At 40.8% G+C, this 19,274-nt stretch overlaps 1 protein-coding gene across 10 annotated transcripts in view; it reads left to right on the forward strand.

Annotated features, from left to right (window-relative positions):
* MAPKAP1 (MAPK associated protein 1) overlaps nucleotides 1–19,274 on the forward strand; it is a 274,565-nt gene that overhangs the window by 197,915 nt on the left and 57,376 nt on the right. For 6 of the 10 annotated variants that reach the window (XM_063636008.1, XM_063636007.1, XM_063636014.1 and 3 more), the window contains one exon: nucleotides 10,155–10,262. The exons of the other annotated variants lie outside the window; for them this stretch is intronic. In XM_063636008.1, coding sequence (XP_063492078.1) covers nucleotides 10,155–10,262 — 108 coding nt within the window. The remainder of the gene's footprint in view (nucleotides 1–10,154; nucleotides 10,263–19,274) is intronic. 10 annotated transcript variants of the gene reach the window in all.

A 19,274-nucleotide genomic window follows, 5' to 3' on the forward strand; every position in this document is an offset into this window, starting at 1 on the left:
GCAGCAATAGATCGTAAAACATTGGGTAGTTCTGTCTCACACCAAACATCTCCTCCTTTGGCTGATGAAGATTGTGAGCTGATAATATTGAGAGCCTATGGCCTTGGAATTCCAAGGCCAGGCAAGAAAAAAAGCATTTTCTTTCCCTAATCATAAGTAGAGTAGCCCTTTCCTCTGCTCATCCTTATTTAGGCTCTGTTACTGTTAAGAGGATGAATGGCTGCTGCTTCTGTGTGTCTGGTGTCCTTAACATGCTCTAAAAATTAGGCCTCTTCCGGTCTTTGTCTTTAATTTCTGGTTTTAGCTGACACCTTCATTAATGGTCTAGTGCAAGCTTTCTGTCGACTTGAAGACTGCTGTGTGAAAGTGGTTTTGCTGTCCTATCAATAATGGTCATAATTTCCCCAATATTCTCATCAGCAGTGAATTGAGTCTTGCAGCAAAGAAATGGAAACCCCAGTGCAGTGGTTTGAAAGTGATTTGTCTTGTAGACGGCTTCTTCTTTCAGTAAAATCAGATCAGTGCGGCACTGCTGGGTCAGATGTAAGTCTGAGACAAATTAGTTGGAGGAAATTGATCGTTTGAACCTTAGGTTATTTTTAGCTACAGTAGCTTTTTAATATCTCTTTTTTCTTTATATTTGTTTTAATAAACTTTATTCATCATCATCATTCACCAAATTAAATGTCTTCTCAGTTTCAGCCAAGCCTTAGATAGAGGAAAGAATGCCCTCTACTCAGCCCACAGAAGCAGCCTTCCCTTCACAGTTTTGGGGCTGGCTTCCATGATGGCACCGTTGTTGTTTAAACACTGAAGCCCACTCCTCCTCATCTTCTGGCTGGCCCCCTTGCTGGGCTTTGTTTATTGCACCGACTGGCCCCTTGACCAGTCTGTTCTTCATTGCTATTGAAAGTTAATGGGGGCAAAATTGCATTCCCAAACATTTGAACCTGAAGTGGCCAGGGCCGAACTTAGTTGATCTCTGGTGATCGGTTCAATTTAGTTACGATTTTTTGCCATTAGGCTGGGGCTGAATGATGGTGATTTGGTTGAGGCCAAATGTCTGAAGAAAATTGGCTCTCTGATAAGAGTGCTGTTATCAGAGGGGGCTACCTTCTCATTTACATTTAGATGAGTATTGATTATTTATTTACTCAGAGAAGTGAGATTCGTTTCCAATCTTATCTTTCTCGTCTCTGCTTGTCAGCAGAAAGAGAGATAGAGCTCCTGACATCAAGCCAAGATAACAGCACTTTGTAGCAAAGATAAAAGTTGGAATGGGCCTTTTTCTAGTGTTGACTGAAAGGATAAGTTTTAAAAATTAGAACTGATGGGTCATGCTTTCAAAACCTTTCCTGAAGGTTTTACAGTTTAACTAGGCAGGAGAATTGGTTTATTGGAACAGCCTTGGTCTTTCTTCTTTTGTAATAGGAATTGTATTTAATTTGATTATATTCAGCTGTTTCACAGAGAGCAAATGGTGTATTGGCTCAGAAGAGGCTAAAGTGTGACCTTATTGTCATGTCAGCTTGTTCCTTTTTTATTATTTAAATTCCAAATAATCCAATCTGAGCCTCAGAGGGGGTATAAGCTACAGTGGTTGTCACTTGAATATAGTTCAGTGCTTATATTAAGATCAAGCAGAAAATGATTATAGTTGCCCCTAGAGGAAGAGTTATAAGTGATGGAGCTGACACTAAATGCAGACATTTTAGAATAGCTGATGTTGGGTCCGAGCTCTGATACGGACAGCATCAGCGTGGTGGCTTTGGCTCAGTGAGGACCACAGATTCAGTCAGCCCCTGCTATAGAGTAGTCAAGGCTTGGCACGATCCTCCTGGAATGGGTCTTCCTGCCTTAAGTCTCCAGCCCATTGTCAGCAGTGCCACCAGAAGAATCTCACCAAAATATAAAGCTGATTGTGTCATTTTCCTGCTCTGTTAGCATCTGTTGCTTATAAGAGAAAATCCAAATCTTGACCAAGTCTGGGCCGAGCTTCTCAGCCTCAGCTCCCCCTTGAACAAGCTTGCTTTTAAGCCATAGGCAGCATTTAAGATTAGAGACTTGCTCGGCAGCCAGGATTCACAGTTCCCCAGTCTCTCAGGTCCTACAAATATTGTCTAAAAATGACGAGTAAATGTCAGAACCCACAGAACAAACCATGATAGCACAGATATCAAAGGACATGTGATGCTACACTACCATCCAAACATCCATCTAATGAACATTTTTTGAGCATCAACAATGCACCAAGCACAGATGACTCATCCCTGCCTCGAGGCTGGGGGAGGCAGCGAGACAGCTTGAGCTGGTAAATTATAGAAGAGCCCAATGAGCGCTCCTACCAAGGTAGGAACAAGGCGCTGTGTGGGAGCACAGAGAAGGGGACAGGTAGCCCCACCCTCCCCTTCCCTGAGGTGGAAACATCTGAACCAGGTTGTCTTGAAGGAGGACTCAGAGCTAGGTGAAGAAGAGGGAAGAAGGAGTGGCACGTGCAGAGGCCAGGAGGCACTGAGGAACCCACGTGGACCATGGAAGGTCAGTGTGGAAGAAGCCAAGGCTGTGTGGGGTGGACATGTGAGCTCAGACCCAGCGTCACGTGTCCTTTGATATCTGTGCTGCCGTGGTTTGTTCTGTGGGTTCTGACATTTACTCGTCATTTTTAGACTATATTTGTAGGACCTGAGAGACTAGGGAACTGTAGGAATCCTGGCTGCTGAGCAAGTCTCTAATCTTAAATGCCGTCTGCAGCTTAAAAGCAAGCTTGTTTAAATAGATATGCACCCTGCACCCCTACTTTGGACACACGAGGGAAAGAGCACAGACTTTCGTTTTGATGCCAGCATTCCCTGCCCCGGTGTGCCCTCCCTGGTAAGGCTGTGAGCCTGTTGTGACTCATAGGCTAGGGATCTACCTAAACCTTATCGCAGTGGTTTCTGTTTCAGTTTGTATTTGCAAAAATAGCAGCTCTCATTGACCAAGCACTTTGCTAAGGGAAGTCCTGGATTGTCTCATTTAATCCTCACAGCAACCTTCTGAGGGAAGCTCTGTTATCCCCATTTTACAGATGAGATTAAATTCCTTCCCGAAGATGCATAGCTGGCAGCGTTACTCCCTCTCAGGGCACAAACACCAGGGATGTCTGCTGAAGCCTAGCCTTTCCTCTTACTGCTGACACTTAGCTTTTTTCTGGCTATGAGAAGCTCTTTCAGATTAAAGCAGCTCTTTAAATTGGTGAATGGAAAACAGTTGACATGAAGACGTAACCATGAAAGTGTTCAGCCTTTGACTCTGTCATTTTTCCTTGCACAGGTGATTCTCAAACTTGTTCTTATGGTCAGCAATGATAATGATGGGTTAATTCATTTATATCTTACCTTGATCCCCAAAATATTTGGAATTATTATAATAGATTTTAAAATACACAAACCACCGAGTGCAGTAGTGTGTGCCTGTGGTCCCAGCTCCTCAGGAGGCTGACATGGGAGTGTTGCTTGAGCCCAGGATTTCTGGGCTACAGCCTAGATCAGTGCTATGCTGATCAGATGTCCACACAAAGTTCAGCATCAATATGGCGACCTCCCGGGAGTGGGTAACCACCAGGTTGCCTAAGGAGAGGTAAACCGGCCCATGTTGGAAACGTGCAGGTGAAAATGCCTGTGTTGATCAGTAATGGGATCGCACCTGTGAACAGCTGCTGCACTCCAGCCTGGGCGATATAGCAAGACCCCACCTGTTAAAAAAATACATACATACGAGGCTGGGCGTGGTGGCTGATGCCTGTAATCCTAGCACTTTGGGAGGCCGAGACGGGTGGATCACGAGGTCAGGAGATCGAGACCATTCTGGTTAACATGGTGAAACCCCGTCTCTACTAAAAAATACAAAAAATTAGCCAGGCATGGTGGTGGGCGCCTGTAGTCCCAGCTACTTGGGAGGCTGAGGCAGGAGAATAGTGTGAACCCAAGAGGCGGAGCTTGCAGTGAGCCGAGATCGCGCCACTGCAGCCCAGCTTGGGCGACAGAGCGAGACTCCATCTAAAAAAAAACCAAAAAAAAATATATATATATATACATATGAACCAATAAACTACGTGAGAGGAAAAGAAACATAAAGATTAAACGACAAGTTTACGAGTCCCCAGGAGGAGGAGCTGGCAGAGAAGTGCATGTCCAGGTCATTATAGTCACGCAAACATTTAGTGCTGAGCTTCCTGATGGGCAAAGGAGAAAGGGACATGATAACAGCTAGTTACAAGATTTATGTTAAACTTTCTAAAGATACAAAAGCAAGCCCTTTGCTCCAGGGAAGTACAGCTTTTCCTGATACCAGGATCTGAAAGAAGTTTCTCCCATGGGTCTCTAGAAAGAAGACACAGCAATAGAGGCGACAGTATGTCTTCCCTCTCTTCAGACTTTGGCAGGCACTTGCTTTCCATTGGATTTCAGCTTTCAGCTAGCTTGCAGCTGTTAAAGAATTGCATGCTAAAACCTTTTATGTTTCAGTCAGGGGTTAAAGGGATCAAGGAAGCTGCTCTGAGCATGTAACCACCAACCAACAGATTCTACAGATTTTCTTTGAAACTTACGTGCTGAGATGTTTGCCTCGGGTTTACAAAATCCCATAAAAATCCTGCCTGGGTATTATAACTTGGAACCCTCCCAAAGTGCCCAAAGCAATATTTTGTTCCTAGGCCATTCGGTGACATGGTATTACTGCAATAAATACATCATTGAAATGCCCAAGCAGGTTTTCTCGTCGCTGCAGAGTAACTGCTTCCCAGAATCTTCCTTTTGTGTTCCCCTCTGCTGTGAAGTGGAGGGTATGCAGCTTCATGCGCAGCTGTGACTTTTTAAATCCTCTTTCCAAAGTGTGGATGTTGCCTTGAGAACCTTGTCCTGTTCAGTGTGAAAGAGCCTTTTATATTTTATATAATCGTTTCTTTGGCAAAAAGTATATTCATAGAATTTGACCTCACAGTTTGTCTTTTTGAAATGGCTTTTGGCTGCTATTTTTATTTTCCTCCCGTGTCAGCCTCCTAAAAATTAAACAAGTATTTGATGGAGACTGTACTTTGATATAGGTCTGGGTTATCATAATCTTCACTATCAACAGGCATTTATTAAGAACTTTGTGTGAGTGAGATGCTATAGTTCATAATGCAATATAGAGAGTGCAGGCCTGGGCAGCCCTAGGTATGAATTCTCTCACTTCTACTAGTTCCTGAGGGACACTGAGCAAGTTATTTAACCTCTATCAATCACAGTTTCTCCTCTCTTAAGTGGGTTTATACTCTTTACATCTTAGGGTGACCAAAGAGTTAATGAGATGATCTGCAGCACAGCACTTGTCACATAGTAGGGCCTGTGATGGTGGTAGTTAGATTGTCCATGCTGTTAGGATCTCTTAGGATTATTACAGTCTGATGATGATGATGATGATGATGATAGCTGATACTTAAATCTCACTATTAATGGTTTGGACATTGTTCCCACTGCCTTACAACTATTAGTTCATTGAATCTTTAGACAGTCCTGTGAGGTAGTTGCTATTATTATACCCTGTTTTATAAAGAAGAAAACTGAGAGGTTAAGTTGGCCCAAAGTCATGCAGCAGAATTGCTTGGCCAGGACTTAGGCCAAGGCAATTGGGCCCCAAGTTTACGCCCTTAACCACCTGGCTATATTGCCTCTCGTATATACCCTGCCTCTCATTACACAGTAAGACCTGAAGTTATCAGCCTGGCCTTTTTGGAGGGAAAATGTTTAAAATACTATAATCTTTCCCTGTGAAATATCCACTATTCAGGTGAGGATTATGGAGAGAAATGCAGATTTATAAAAAGCAGTTTTCCATTTGGATTTAGATATCGAGTTTCTCTATGCAGCTTAACCACCCTGCCTTCCCCCAGGTTGTTACCCATTGGTCCCTTGCTAAGTTCAGAAGTGGGTTTCCAAGTTGTTCTTCAGCTTTGATGGATGAGCAGGGATTACCCAGGGCAGAAAACACACGGATTTTCAGTTACTGACTAAACTGAGCATAGAATATTAGCAATATTCCTAAGGAAAGATGGATGGGCCTTCCTGGATGGATAGAAAGATAAAGTGATTATGTCTGATCATGTTTTCATAAGAGGGAATGGTACTACCATGGACTCAGAATGCAGCCAGAGCATGAAATATTTGGTATGTTTGAATTTGTTAAAATAAATAGTTTCAGATCATTTTCATTTTGAATTTATAGATGTTAAGTGATTCAGATTCTAAATGAATACACAAATCTACAGAAACCTTTATTTGTGGTATAAACTATGGCCTTTTTATAATTGGCCAGTAATTTATAGTTTGCAGGAGGAAGGAGGGTTCAAGGCAGACTAGCTTTAGAGCCAGAAGACCTCCATGGATTTCATTTTTCCCCCTTCCTACTTTTTACCTTTGTGATCTTGGGCAAGTTACTTTACCAGCGTCCCAGTCTGTAAACTGGGGCTAATATATCTGCCTCTGGGGGTTACTGTGAGGATTCAGTAAGGTAAGGTATATAGCATGCTTGGCACATAATAAGCATGTATTAAAGTCATCATCATGCTAGGCTTCATAGGACAAAGTCCAAGAAGCTACTTTCAAAAAACTAATTTTAATAGAAATATCTGCAAGATCCAAGCAATAAATGTCAGATGATGGCATTTATGGCTTTGAAAGTGGGGCAGGGATTTGTCTTTAGGGATAAGGGATCCTTCCTGGTACTCCCTGACTCCCCTGTTTTCCCTGATCCCCGTTTCCCAGGCAGCTGCAAAGACTGGTAGGAAAAAATGTGCAAAGGAGACCGGCCTGAAATTCCTCCTGATGCAGCCAGGCCTTAGTTCCCCAGTAATCAGGAAAGTGGTAGCTTATATATAATCCAGCTGTCAGGTAGCCTGACAGCTTGAGAAGCCCAACAGCCTGTGCACTGCTCTCAGAGTACACATGCCAGGGAGCACGGTTACTTCACATGAAAATATGTCTCATAAAGAGATCGTGTCTGCTTTTGATTAAATTACTGCATGCGAATGACCCATTGGAGATGCCACAATGTGTGCTAATTATAGTAGCCTCAAAAAAATGTCATAGTAAGAAACTGGAGAACTTTTAAGTTTATCTGGTGTTTTTAAATTACAAAAGTGGCCTTCATTTATTATAGCAAATTTGAAAAATACAAAAAAAGGAAAAATAAAAACAATTATTAATTCCACTATCAATTATAACTACTATTCACATTTTAGAAATAACCTCCTAGTCTTTTTTCCTCTATTCCTTTACATATTTTTTTGCTTAGATTTACCTTTTAAAAATAGTTACGTAATGTTTATATATATTTGTGGAGTACACATGATATTTTGTTACATTCATAGAATGTGTAATGATGAAGTCAGGGTATTTGGGTACCACCTGGAGTATTTATCATTTCTATACACTGGGAACATTTCATGTCCACTATTGTAGCTTGTTTTGAAATATATAGTACAGTGTTGGTAACTATAGTCACCCCACTCTGCTATTATATTTTAAAAATTATAATTTGTATTTTTATAATTATAATTTAAAATGTGCTATAATTTGCTGCTTTCATAAAGTAGCATATTATAAACATGTTTTATAAAATTAAATATTTTTGTAGCATCACATTTAATATTTTTATGGTATTTCATAATATTTTATTTAATCAGTCCCCGTGTTAGACCTAGGTTGTTCCTAAATTTGGGCTATTATTTTTAAAAAATTCTTTGGAGATAGGGTCTAGTGCAGTGGCACAGTCATAGCTCATTGCAGCCTCAAACCCCTGGGCTCAGGAGATCCACCTCAGCCTCCCCAGTAGCTGGGACTACAGGCATGCACCACCACACCCAGCTAATTTAAAAAAAATTTTTTGTAGAGATGAAGGCTCATTATGTTTCCCAGGCTGGCCTCAAACTCCTGACCTCAAGTGATCCTCCTGCCTTGGCTCCCCCAAAGCGCTGGGATTACAGATGTGAGCCACCGTACTCAGCCTGAGAAATGAATTATTACAGCTAAACTTTATACCCAGATTTCACTGTAAATTTGTGGATGTCAGTGGCTTCTGCACACTGTGTTGCTGGGAGGTTTTGGAGATAGGAGCAGTCAGAGATTGTTTAATAGGCCATTGTCTTAGAAAGCAGCCCTCCAGGTTCGGGGATAACTCCCTTTCCTCTGCTAGACTAAAGGGGCCCACAGCTGTTTTCTTAAGGTTCAGCTTTCTGAGATTCCTTCCACCCAGTATTATGTGCCAGCAGCCACTGATCAATACCAGATGCGCCTATTAATTGAAAATTGTTGGCATGGACAGGTGATAGGTAGTAGAGACAAGAATTACCTGCGTTTCCTTCCATACTTTACTTAACACTTTTTTTTTTTTTTTTTTTCCAAGAGACAAAGGGATTCTCTCTGTAGTACAGTGGCATGATCATAGCTCACTGGAGCCTCCAGCTCCTGGGCTCAAGCAATCCCCCTGCCTCAGCCTCCTGAGTAGCTGGGACTACAGGTGCGCACCACCATGCCTGGCTAATTTTTAAATTTTTATTGTTGTTGTTGTTACTGTGTTGCCCAAGCTGGTCTCGAACTCCTGGGTTCAGTTGGTCCCCACAAGGTGCTGGGATTTGGGAGAATCGCTAAGGGGGGCTATCATGCCTGGCCCTGTTTAACACTTTTGAAATTAGAATTTTTTAAAAAATGAATTTACTACCTATAATTTTAAAACAATACCTTTTTGATATAAATATAGTGTATTAGAGTTTAAAAGAACTGTGTAGACTTCCGACTACATGCTTAAATAGTTGTATATGTTTTAAGCGTTTGTTTACTTACAAAGGTTTAAAAGCTTTAAGTAGTGTAAAAAGGACAGAATGTATGTAAGAATTCAGAATAGGCAGAAGTGCTAATGAAATACCAGTTAGAGAAAAGATCAAATATACCCTGAAACTGAAATGAATCTCTACAGTGCTACAGCTGAACATAGAACATGGGAAGGAGAATGACTGGAAATGAGTGAAATGCCTCATACTGATGATAGAGAAGCACTAGTTGTGATTAATCAACAAGTTGACAACAGCTGAAGAACATATCTAAAAATACGTGTTCTGCCTGGGAGCCCTGCACGGCCTCTGATGCTTCCCTCAGATCTCTCACCTCTCCTTCTGTCTGACCAAACACACCTTTCAGAGTCAAAATAATAAGACAGTTTCTTATGCCTCTAATCCTTTCAATAACCATTAACAGATCACAGGAGCAGTCTTTTCAATCTGATCATTGGACCCGTTAGGTGTTATCTGAGAAGAACAAGATTGTCATTTGGGTTGACAAAGAAATACATGAATAAATGTATAAAATGCTGCAGTGTTTTATTAAGGTCTGCCAGAAGAACCCTCTATGTGATGCAGCGTAGCTAGTATTCCTGGCTTCCAGTACTGTTGAACCTGTGTCTCGTGTTTTCATAAATGTTTCAACAAAAATGTGAATCAGTAGCCACTGTCTTTTCATCATCATAACTCAGAAATCTGAGATTTTTTTAATTTAAAAAATTTTTCCACATATGAATGCCAGGTCATCTGAGCTTTATTTATTTAAGCTTACCTGTTTACAATTTGTTTTGAATTTTTTGGGCTGTTATTATATTAGAGTTCTACACATATCTTATTCCTGATTGTAATTTATTGTTACATAATTATTAATAAATACCTTTGCCTCCTGTGAGGCAGGTACATTTCTAATAAGCATTTTTCCTACATCACCTCTGATCCTTACAACAATCTTTCAAGGTATAACTATTCCTACATTACATATTAGGAAACGGAGGTTCAGAGAGGGTAGGTGACCTGCTCATATCTGGGAAGTGGTGTAGTCACTCTGACTCAAAGGCCATTTACCTCTTACTTGGTTTCGGGGAGAACTGAGTGGAAACAGGCCTGATAATAGAACAGTGAAGAATGTGAAGCCTTATGCAAAAGAAACCCCAAATTTCCATCCTGGATAGCTAGACCCTCAAGACAGACTTTAACACTTTACTAAGGCTTTATCAGCTTTTCACCAGTATGTGGTGTTTTTTAAATGTTAAATTCACTGTTTCAGACTTCCTCCCCTCCTCCTGCCCCTTTGATCTTCCAGGCCCTCAGTACCGCCTGGAGAAGCAGAGCGAGCCCAATGTCGCCGTTGACCTGGACAGCACTTTGGAGAGCCAGAGCGCATGGGAGTTCTGCCTGGTCCGCGAGAACAGTACGTTGGCCGCCTCGCTCCATGCCCGCTTTGTCCATTGCAAACTTGCTTAGAAATCATGTGTTTGGAAACGCTCACTGGTCTGGTTTCCCTAGGCAGATTTGAAGTGACTGTTTTCCAAGGCAGACTGCAGTCTTCGTGCCAGAAGTATATCCCAAAGTGAAATGATTGATTTTGTGCTTTTTGGTAGAGAAGCTGCATCCTGTTTAGCACTCTGTGATTAATATTTTCCTGTTAAACTGTGTCTTCCTAAGTTGGGAGCACCCCTGGAAACAGCTTAGAAGCATGAGGCCTTTTCTGAAGCAAAGGCTATTTTGTATATAAAGCAACTGGCCCCGTCAGTATCACTATTCAGACATCAGGTTTTAGAAAATTTTAACAATTTGCATATTCTAGCAGGAGGCAGTGTAGTGATTCCTTATGCTATGTTGAGAACTTCAAAACTTGTTAACTTTGTTCATTCTCTATTCAGAGTTTCCAAATTGTGCATTTTGCCATCCTCTCCTCCATACTCCCACTGATACAAGGGCAAGTAATGTGTGAAACTGCGCTTGCGGCAGCAGACTGTCTGTAGTCATTCCTGCTTCGAGGTTTTACACAGGCTGTTTCTTCCACCTGGAACGCTGCTTCCCCCATTCTGGTTAATAACTCTCATTCTTTGTCTCAGTTTAAATGTCCTGTCTTCAGAAAAGCCACCAGGATCTTCCTGTCCCCCATTGCTTAAACCTGACCCACCCCTCGTTTGAGTCCCTCGTTATATTCTGCCATACGGCATACTGCTATTTCTCCATCGCATGTGTTTCTTTCTATTCATTTATTTATTATTTTTTAGAGATAGGGTCTTGCTGTATTGGCCAGGCTAGTCTCAAACTCTTTCTTTTTTTTTTTTTTTTGAGACGGAATCTCGCTCTGTCACCCAGGCTGGAGTGCAGTGGTGCAATCTCAGCTCACTGCAACCTCCGCCTCCCAGGTTCAAGCGATTCTCTTGCCTCAGCCTCCCGAGTAGCTGGGATTATAGGCACATGCCGCCATGTCCGGCTAATTTTTTGTATTTTTAGTAGAGACGGGGTTTCACCGTCTCTATGGTCTCTATCTCCTGACGTCGTGATCCGTCCGCCTCGGCCTCCCAAAGTGCTGGGATTACAGGCGTGAGCCACCGTGCCCGGCAGTTCCAACTCTTGGCTTCAAGCAGTCCTTCTACCTTGGCTTCCCAAAATGTTGGAATTATAGATGTGAGCCACTGCAGCCAGCCTGTACTTAGAATTACATACTTTTCTCAGTGATTGTTTGATATCTCTCTCCCCTGCTAGATTGTCAGGTCTGTGAGGGTGACCCTGGCCCATACCAAGTTGCCCTTCATATAGATCTGCTGTAGACTATGTGCTGCAGGATCTCAGTAAATATAGATTGAATGAGTGAATGAATGGTAGATCTTTACTCATGCCACTGACCCTCTAAACAAGATCAGGCTGCTACTCTTTGGGTGTTTTTAGTTTTGGTTTTGGTTTGGTTTTGGGGTCTTTTCTTGCTGTCGCCCAGGCTGGAGTTCAGTAGTGTGATCTAGGCTCACTGCAACCTACACTTCCTGGGTTCAAGCAATTCTCATGTCTCAGCCTCCCAAGTAACTGGGATTACAGGCATGCACCACCACCCCTGGCTAATTTTTTTTTTTTATTTTTAGTAGAGATGGAGTTTTGCTATGTTGGCCAGACTGGTCTTGAACTCCTGGCCTCAAGTGATCCACCCACCTTGGCCTCCCAAAGTGCTGGGATTACAGGCAGGAACCACCACACCGGCCTAGGATGTGACTCTTTGACTAGGGCCCCAGACAGCCTCTTCCGCAGAGCATGCACAGAATTCACCAGGAAGGTGAAATATGCTTTTGGCATTTGGCAGCAAATTCTCAAAGGCAGAAGGTTGCTGTCCCCACAGTCTGCAATGAGTTATAAGTACCTTTTGTGAATACACATAGAAATAAAAATCACTGATTTCCCAAATGGTCCAAAAAAATCAAATGAGTAGTAAACATTTGTGAAAATATTTATCCTTATCAACACTGTAAAATACAAACATTTTAGAGCCACATATCAAATAAGCCAGGTATTTCTTTTTTTTTTTTTTGAGACAGAGTCTTGCTCTGTCGCCCAGGCTGGAGTGCAGTGGCGCAATCTCGGCTCACTGCAAGCTCCGCCTCCCGGGTTCACGCCATTCTCCTGGCTCAGCCTCTCCGAGTAGCTGGGACTACAGGCGCCCGCCACCACGCCCGGCTAATTTTTTTTTTTGTATTTTTAGTAGAGACGGGGTTTCACTGTGGTCTCGATCTCCTGACCTCGTGATCCACCCGCCTCGGCCTCCCAAAGTGCTGGGATTACAAGCGTGAGCCACCGCGCCCGGCCTAAATAAGCCAGGTATTTCAAAGGGAGTCCTCATTGCTGGAGAGAATATAGAGAAATAGGCATACTCAAACATTGGGGCCTGTAGTATAACAGTATAACGTAGCTGTAAATATCAAAAGACCTAAAGATGTTTTCTCCAGTATATCTGTTTTTGGAAATTAAGGATGCTGGGCAGGGTGGCTCTTGCCTGTAATCCCAGCACTTTGGGAGGCTGAGGTGAGTGGATTACCTGAGGTCAGGAGTTCAAGACCAGCCTGGCCAACATGGCAAACCCCCGTCTCTACCAAAAATACAAAAAAAAAAAAAAAAAATAGCCGAGCGTGGTGGCGGGTGCCTGTAATCCCAGCTACTCAGGAGGCTGAGGCACGAGAATCGCTTAGGCCCGAGAGGCAGAGGTTGTAGTGAGCTCAGATCGTGCCACTGCACTCCAGCCTGGGTGACAGAGTGAGAGTCCGTCTCAAAAAAAAAAAAAAAAGAAAGAAAAAAGAAATTATCTTAAAGAGAAAAAGATCTAAAATGCAAGAAAGATTTATGTACAGTGTTTTAACATTATTTCTAATATTTAACATTGGAAGAGTAATCAGATAACTTATATCCCTATACTGGAAAATTATGCAGGGTTTTACCTTTCTAGTAAAGGCAGACTAAGTAATTTGAACCAACTCTTCCACTGAAGGTAACTTAAAAAGCTGATTAAACAAATGGTCATCCTAAAGTCATCAAAGAGCACAAGATAGAAAAGAATCAATGGCCATGTCTGGGAAAAGATTGAAACAAAAGAGATCAACGACTACGAGCACTTTTGCCCGGACATTATCTGCCCGTCTGGCAGTGCAGCCTAAAGGTTGAGCTGGGTTGTGGATAGCCTTTAGAGGAAAGGAGACAAAAGAAGTCCAGGGTTTGCCAGGGGTAGAAAGCCCAAAAGGAGGATAAATAGAAAACATGTAGTAAGGTAATAGATTTAAACCCAGATATATCAGTAAATGAACTAAAGGCTTTGGTAGTAGTAGTTGTCGTCTTTAAGATGGTTAGGATGGGTTTTTCTCAAATACCTAAAACAAGGATACTGAAAGTTTGAAGTAAAAGGATGGAGAAAGATGTTCTATGCAAATAGCAACTGAAATCTGGTGTAGCCATATTAACATGAGGCAGAATACATTTTTAGATATAAAAACCATTACTTCATAATGATGAAAGGTTCAGTTTACTTGGAAGATTTAACAGTTCTAAACCTATATGCCTCAAAATATATAATATAAAACTGAAGAATTACTAAGAAAAATATACAGATCTCCAATCATGGAAGGAGGTTTTAACTCTCAGTAATTGAAACAGCAAATACATTTTTAAAAATGTATAATAAAGAAAATTTAAAACAACAGTTAAACTTAACCTCATGGACAGGCAGTACAGAGAATATTTTACCCTACAACTGCAGATATGTATTTCTTCCAATCACACATGAACATTTACCAATATTGACCATATACTAAGCAATAAAGTAAATCTTACATATCAAAAGATTGAAATCGTATGTGGTACATTCTCTGATCACAGTGAAATTAGGCTAGGGAAAAACAAGACAACTAGAAGATCTGCATATGTTTAGAAATTGAGAAACAGGTTTCTGAACCCATGGTTTAATAAAGAAATAATAATAGAAATTAGAAAATATTTTGACTGAAAGATAATGAAAATTTGACATTAAAATTTGAGGATATAACTAAAATAGTATTTGAAGGAAATTTTACAGCCCTCTAATTCAAATATCACAAAAGAAGAAAGGCTGGGCGGGGCACGGTGGCTCATGCCTGTAATCCCAGCACTTTGGGAGGCTGAGCCTGGTGGATCACCTGAGGTCAGGAGTTCGAGACCAGCCTGGCTAAAATGGTGAAACCCCATCTCTACTAAAAATTTAAAAATTAGCCAGGCATGGTGGTAAGTGCCTGTAATCCCAGCTACTAGGGGGGCTGAGGCAGGAGGATCACTTGAACCTGGGAGGTGGAGGTTGCAGTGAGCTGAGATCATGCCACTACACTCCAGCCTGGACAACAGAGTGAGACTCTGTCTCAAAGAAAAAAAAAAAAAGAAGAAAGGCTGAATAGTAATGATCTAAGCATTCAGCTCAAGAAATTGAAAAAAGAAATAGAAAAAGAAACCTGAAACGAATAAAAGAAAGGAAGCAATAAAGAGAAGAATAGAAATTAATGCAATAGAAATTCAGAAACATCAGAATCAAGAGTTGGTTCTTTGAAAAGACTAACAAAATCGATACACCTCCAATGAAATGGACAAAAACAAGGAAGAGAAACACAGATAGTAGTAGGAATGAAAAGGAGGTACGCTGCAGATCCTGTCATTAAACATTAAGATCCTGTCTTGTAAATAAATACAAGATTATTTTGAAAAAATGTATACCAAAAATATTAAAATTATAGATGAACAAATTTATAGAAAAAGACAACAAAATTGACACAGGAAGAAATAGAAAACCTGAATATTCTCATAACTATTTTGAAAAGCTAATTAGTAATTAGGAACCTTCCTACAAAGAAAATCCAAACCCACATGACTTCACTGGCTAGTTTCTACCAAAAACTTAAGAAAAAAATAACTCCAATCCTATATCCACTGTTGCAGAGAATAGAAAAAGAAGTTATAACCTCCAATTTATTTTAAGAGGCTATCATAATCTTGGTACCAAACTCAGTAAAGACCATACAAGACAGAAAATTTTCAGGCAGTCTTACAAATATAGATGCAAAAATCCTAAACAAAATATTAATAAAGTGAATCTAACATTATATTGAAAGAGCAATATAACATTACGAAGTTGGGTTTATTCTAGCAGTGCACATTTGGTTTAACTGTGATGTAATGTTAAGGGAAAAAATGTCAAGACACATAGATGAATCCCAACTATGTAAAAACAAACAAAAAGTAAAACTGGAAAGAAAATGTTAATAGTGGTTGTCTCTGGTTGACAAGATTCTGGATAATTCATTTTCCTTCCTGTTTATATTTGTTCGTTCCAGAGTTTCTAAAGTGAGCATGCATGACTTTCTAAGAAGGAAAAGCAAACAAGAAATAAGGGCAAGTCTACATAGATAAAGACTGTATAGTGAGACGATGTCTTAGTGTAACAAGCCTTGTGATATTTGAAATTTCATACCATATCTAGTACCACACCATAGTGAGCCAAAGGAAAAGTTATACCAATACACTCCTATGTGACTTGCTTATCGGAATTTTTACCCTGTAGAAATGAACAATCCCTCCCTCCGCCCCTGTCATTTTTTTTTCATTCTTTAAAGTCTGTCATCTTAAACATACTTGAGGAACTAATTCATAGGTAGGAACTTTATATTGGATTCTGTTTCAAAATGTTGATTCCTTGTTATACAAATAAAGTGGTGTTTATTAGAATCTTGGTAAATTTCTTGGATATGTAATACTTATACATGTAAAAAAAATTTCAGGTAACTAAAGTGTCTGTAGTGAAAATGAAGTCTCTCTTCTTCCTTCCTTAATTCCCCTTCCAGAGACAATAATTGTTCCTGGTTTCTTCCGTATCTTTCCAGGGATCACCTATGCATATGCAAGCAAATTTTGTGTATGCATGTATGTATCATAGGTGTGTGTACACACAAGCACACTCATACCTATACACACATATTTGTATTCCTCCCTTTTTTAAAAACACAAATGGGGGCCGGCGTGGTGTCTCATGCCTGTAATCCCAGCACTTTGGGAGGCCAAGGTGGGTGGATCACGAGGTCAGGAGATCGAAACCATCCTGGCTAACACGGTGAAACCCCATCTCTACTAAAAATACAAAAAAAAAAAGCCGGGGGTGGTGGCAGGCACCTGTAGTCCCAGCTACTCGGGAGGCTGAGGCAGGAGAATGGCATGAACCCGGGAGGCGGAGCTTGCAGTGAGCTGAGATTGCGCCACTGCACTCCATCCTGGATGACAGAGCGAGACTCCATCTCAAACAATAAAAATAAAAACACAAATGATAGCAAACATTAGTGTTCTGCATTTTTATCATTTTAACAATATATTGTAGAGATTATTCCGCATTAATACTCATATTGTTCCACATGTAAATTCACCAATTTCTTTTTAACTACTATGCAGTATTCCACAGTATATTGTGATTTCAAATTAATTTTTTTGTTTGTTTTTGAGACAGAGTCTCATTCTGTCACCCAGGCTGGAGTGCAGTGGTGAGATCACAGCTCACTGCAGCCTTGACCTCCCTGGCTCAAGCAGTTCTCCCACCTAAGCCTCCCAAGTAGCCATGATTACAGGCACACACCACCATACCTGGTTAGTTTTTTTTAATTTTCTTTTTGTAGAAATGGTGTCTTGCTATGTTGCCCAGGCTTGCTTCTGCCTCCCATAATACTGGGATCACAGGAGTGAACCACTAAACCCAGCCACAAATTAGTTTTTCTGAAAAAAGATAAGCCCAGTTTTCTAATATTAGGAAAGAAAAGCTGTGAGGGTTGGTGAATAAAGCCTTGAAATCTGGGCTCTAGTTCCCACTCTACTTCCGAACATGAACATGGTCTTAATTCAGTTATGTGATCTCTCTGAGCCTCAGCATCCTCATCTTAAAGGATTTGCAAGATACTTGCCATCACTTTTTGGCACTCTGAGTCAAAATCACTGTGTTAATAAATGAAGCCCTACCAGCACTTACAAAGATCACAGTCAGCGGAATCATAACTAGTCTTTGTAAAATGGAAATAAATTATAAAAGCAATTTATTATTTTAAAGGCTTTTAAAAGGATTTTTTAAGTAGGAATTCCAACTAAGAATTACATTGTTTTCCACTAGCTGCCTATTAAGAAGGCGGATCGAGGCAAAGAAAAACATTCCAAAAGCAGAATTATTTTCATTTCTGTTGCTGTGTTTGATTAGAACAGGCTCCCTATCCTTAAAGCCATTGTAGATGTGGACTAAATTCTGATCATGTATTATGCAGTCCTTAAAGAGAATGTGCTGTCAAGCCAGACTGTCTCAGTTCACATCCTGGCCTTGCCACTTACTAGCTGTGTGATCTCGGGCAATTTACTTAAACTTTCCTGGGTAGTTTATCTACCCTCATAAGATTGATAGGATTCAGTAAGCTCTAATCATCATACAGCTCTTAGAACAGCACATAATAAGTACTCAATAAATATTAACTGTAATTAATAAATAATGGAAATATGGAAAAGCAGCATTCTGTGGCTGGTAGAGCAGATGGGGCACAGGTGTCGAGGTTTGGAGTCATAGACCTGGCAGAGCCCTCAGGAGATGTATGTTGACTAGAGGGGGGTGACCCAGAATGGAAACGGAAGGAGAGTGGGGAGGGGGCAGGTCTGTAAGTCTGTGTCCTAGGACCAGAGAACTTAGAAGCAGGGTACTTCCCAGCAAATATTTTTTGGTGTCCCAGAATGGATATACGCTTTATAAATAAAACCATTTGTTTGAGAAGTCTGTTTGCCATAAGGGTGGATAGAAGCCTTTCAGTTTTTCTTCCAAGGAGGGATGTGGCATAATATTTTATATCAACCACGTCAATGAGTGTTTTTTGTTATTTCTTTTTTATTTATTTATTTATCTTTCCGTCATACCTAGTCCTGCAGAAAAGGGTGTTTTTAAAAATTACGTATTCGGGCCCACTATTACTATTGTAAGGCATTGTGCTAGACATTTTGCAAATGCTTTCTCTCTCAATTTCCATGGCTACCCTACAAGATATTATTCTCATTGTGAAGACAGGTTATGACTTGCTGAAGTTATCCAGCCAGTAAGCGATAAGACCAAAATTTTAAGTCAGATGTCTGATTCCAGACTCCACCCTGAGATTGTTGATAAAACAACCTGAATTTTCAGCCCTAAGAATGGCGATTACAATTGTCTTTATATGCTATGAGAGAGAAGCTTACAAATGAAGCAGATATGACAAGAGTTTCTGCCTAGGTACTGAGAGCTAACATTTGTGCTTGGATCTTGGCCTAAATAAGAAAATGACAAGCCAAAGTCCTTGAGCTTTCCAGTTTGGATTCTTGTCGGATAATCTACTACATCCTTCAGCCAACTGCCTGCTAGAAGCTGGAATCACACCAGAAGGAAGCCCAAGTACATTATGGGGAGGATGCAACATTACAAGACTTCCATTCCTGTCCAAGCTTCTATATAAATCCTGGCACCAAACTGAGCCTCAATTCCCTTGTCTGCCAAATGTTGCCAGTGACCTTTTCCACCAACCATGTGGAGATAGTCCATGCAGGTCCTTAGAAGAAAGGTGCCGCTTGAACCAACTATTCTTTCCACAGCTTTAAGAGAGAAAGTGGAATTTCCCATCATCAGGGCCAATATAAGCCTGAAATTAAACTGGCTTTACGGAATACGAAAAAGTGTCAGACACCATCTTTCTGTTTTATCCCTGACTAGTCTGTCATTCATAGTGCTTAAAGCACAGTCATTAGAATCAGGCAGACCTTGGGTGAACCACTTGCAGCCTGTGACAGTGGACAAATTATGTCATCTCTGATTTCATGTGTAAATGGAGGTGAATGAATCTGTTTCACAAGGATTTGGTGAGAATTGAATGAGATA

Source organism: Symphalangus syndactylus, chromosome 3 (assembly GCF_028878055.3).
Source record: "Symphalangus syndactylus isolate Jambi chromosome 3, NHGRI_mSymSyn1-v2.1_pri, whole genome shotgun sequence".
NCBI lineage: Eukaryota > Metazoa > Chordata > Mammalia > Primates > Hylobatidae > Symphalangus > Symphalangus syndactylus.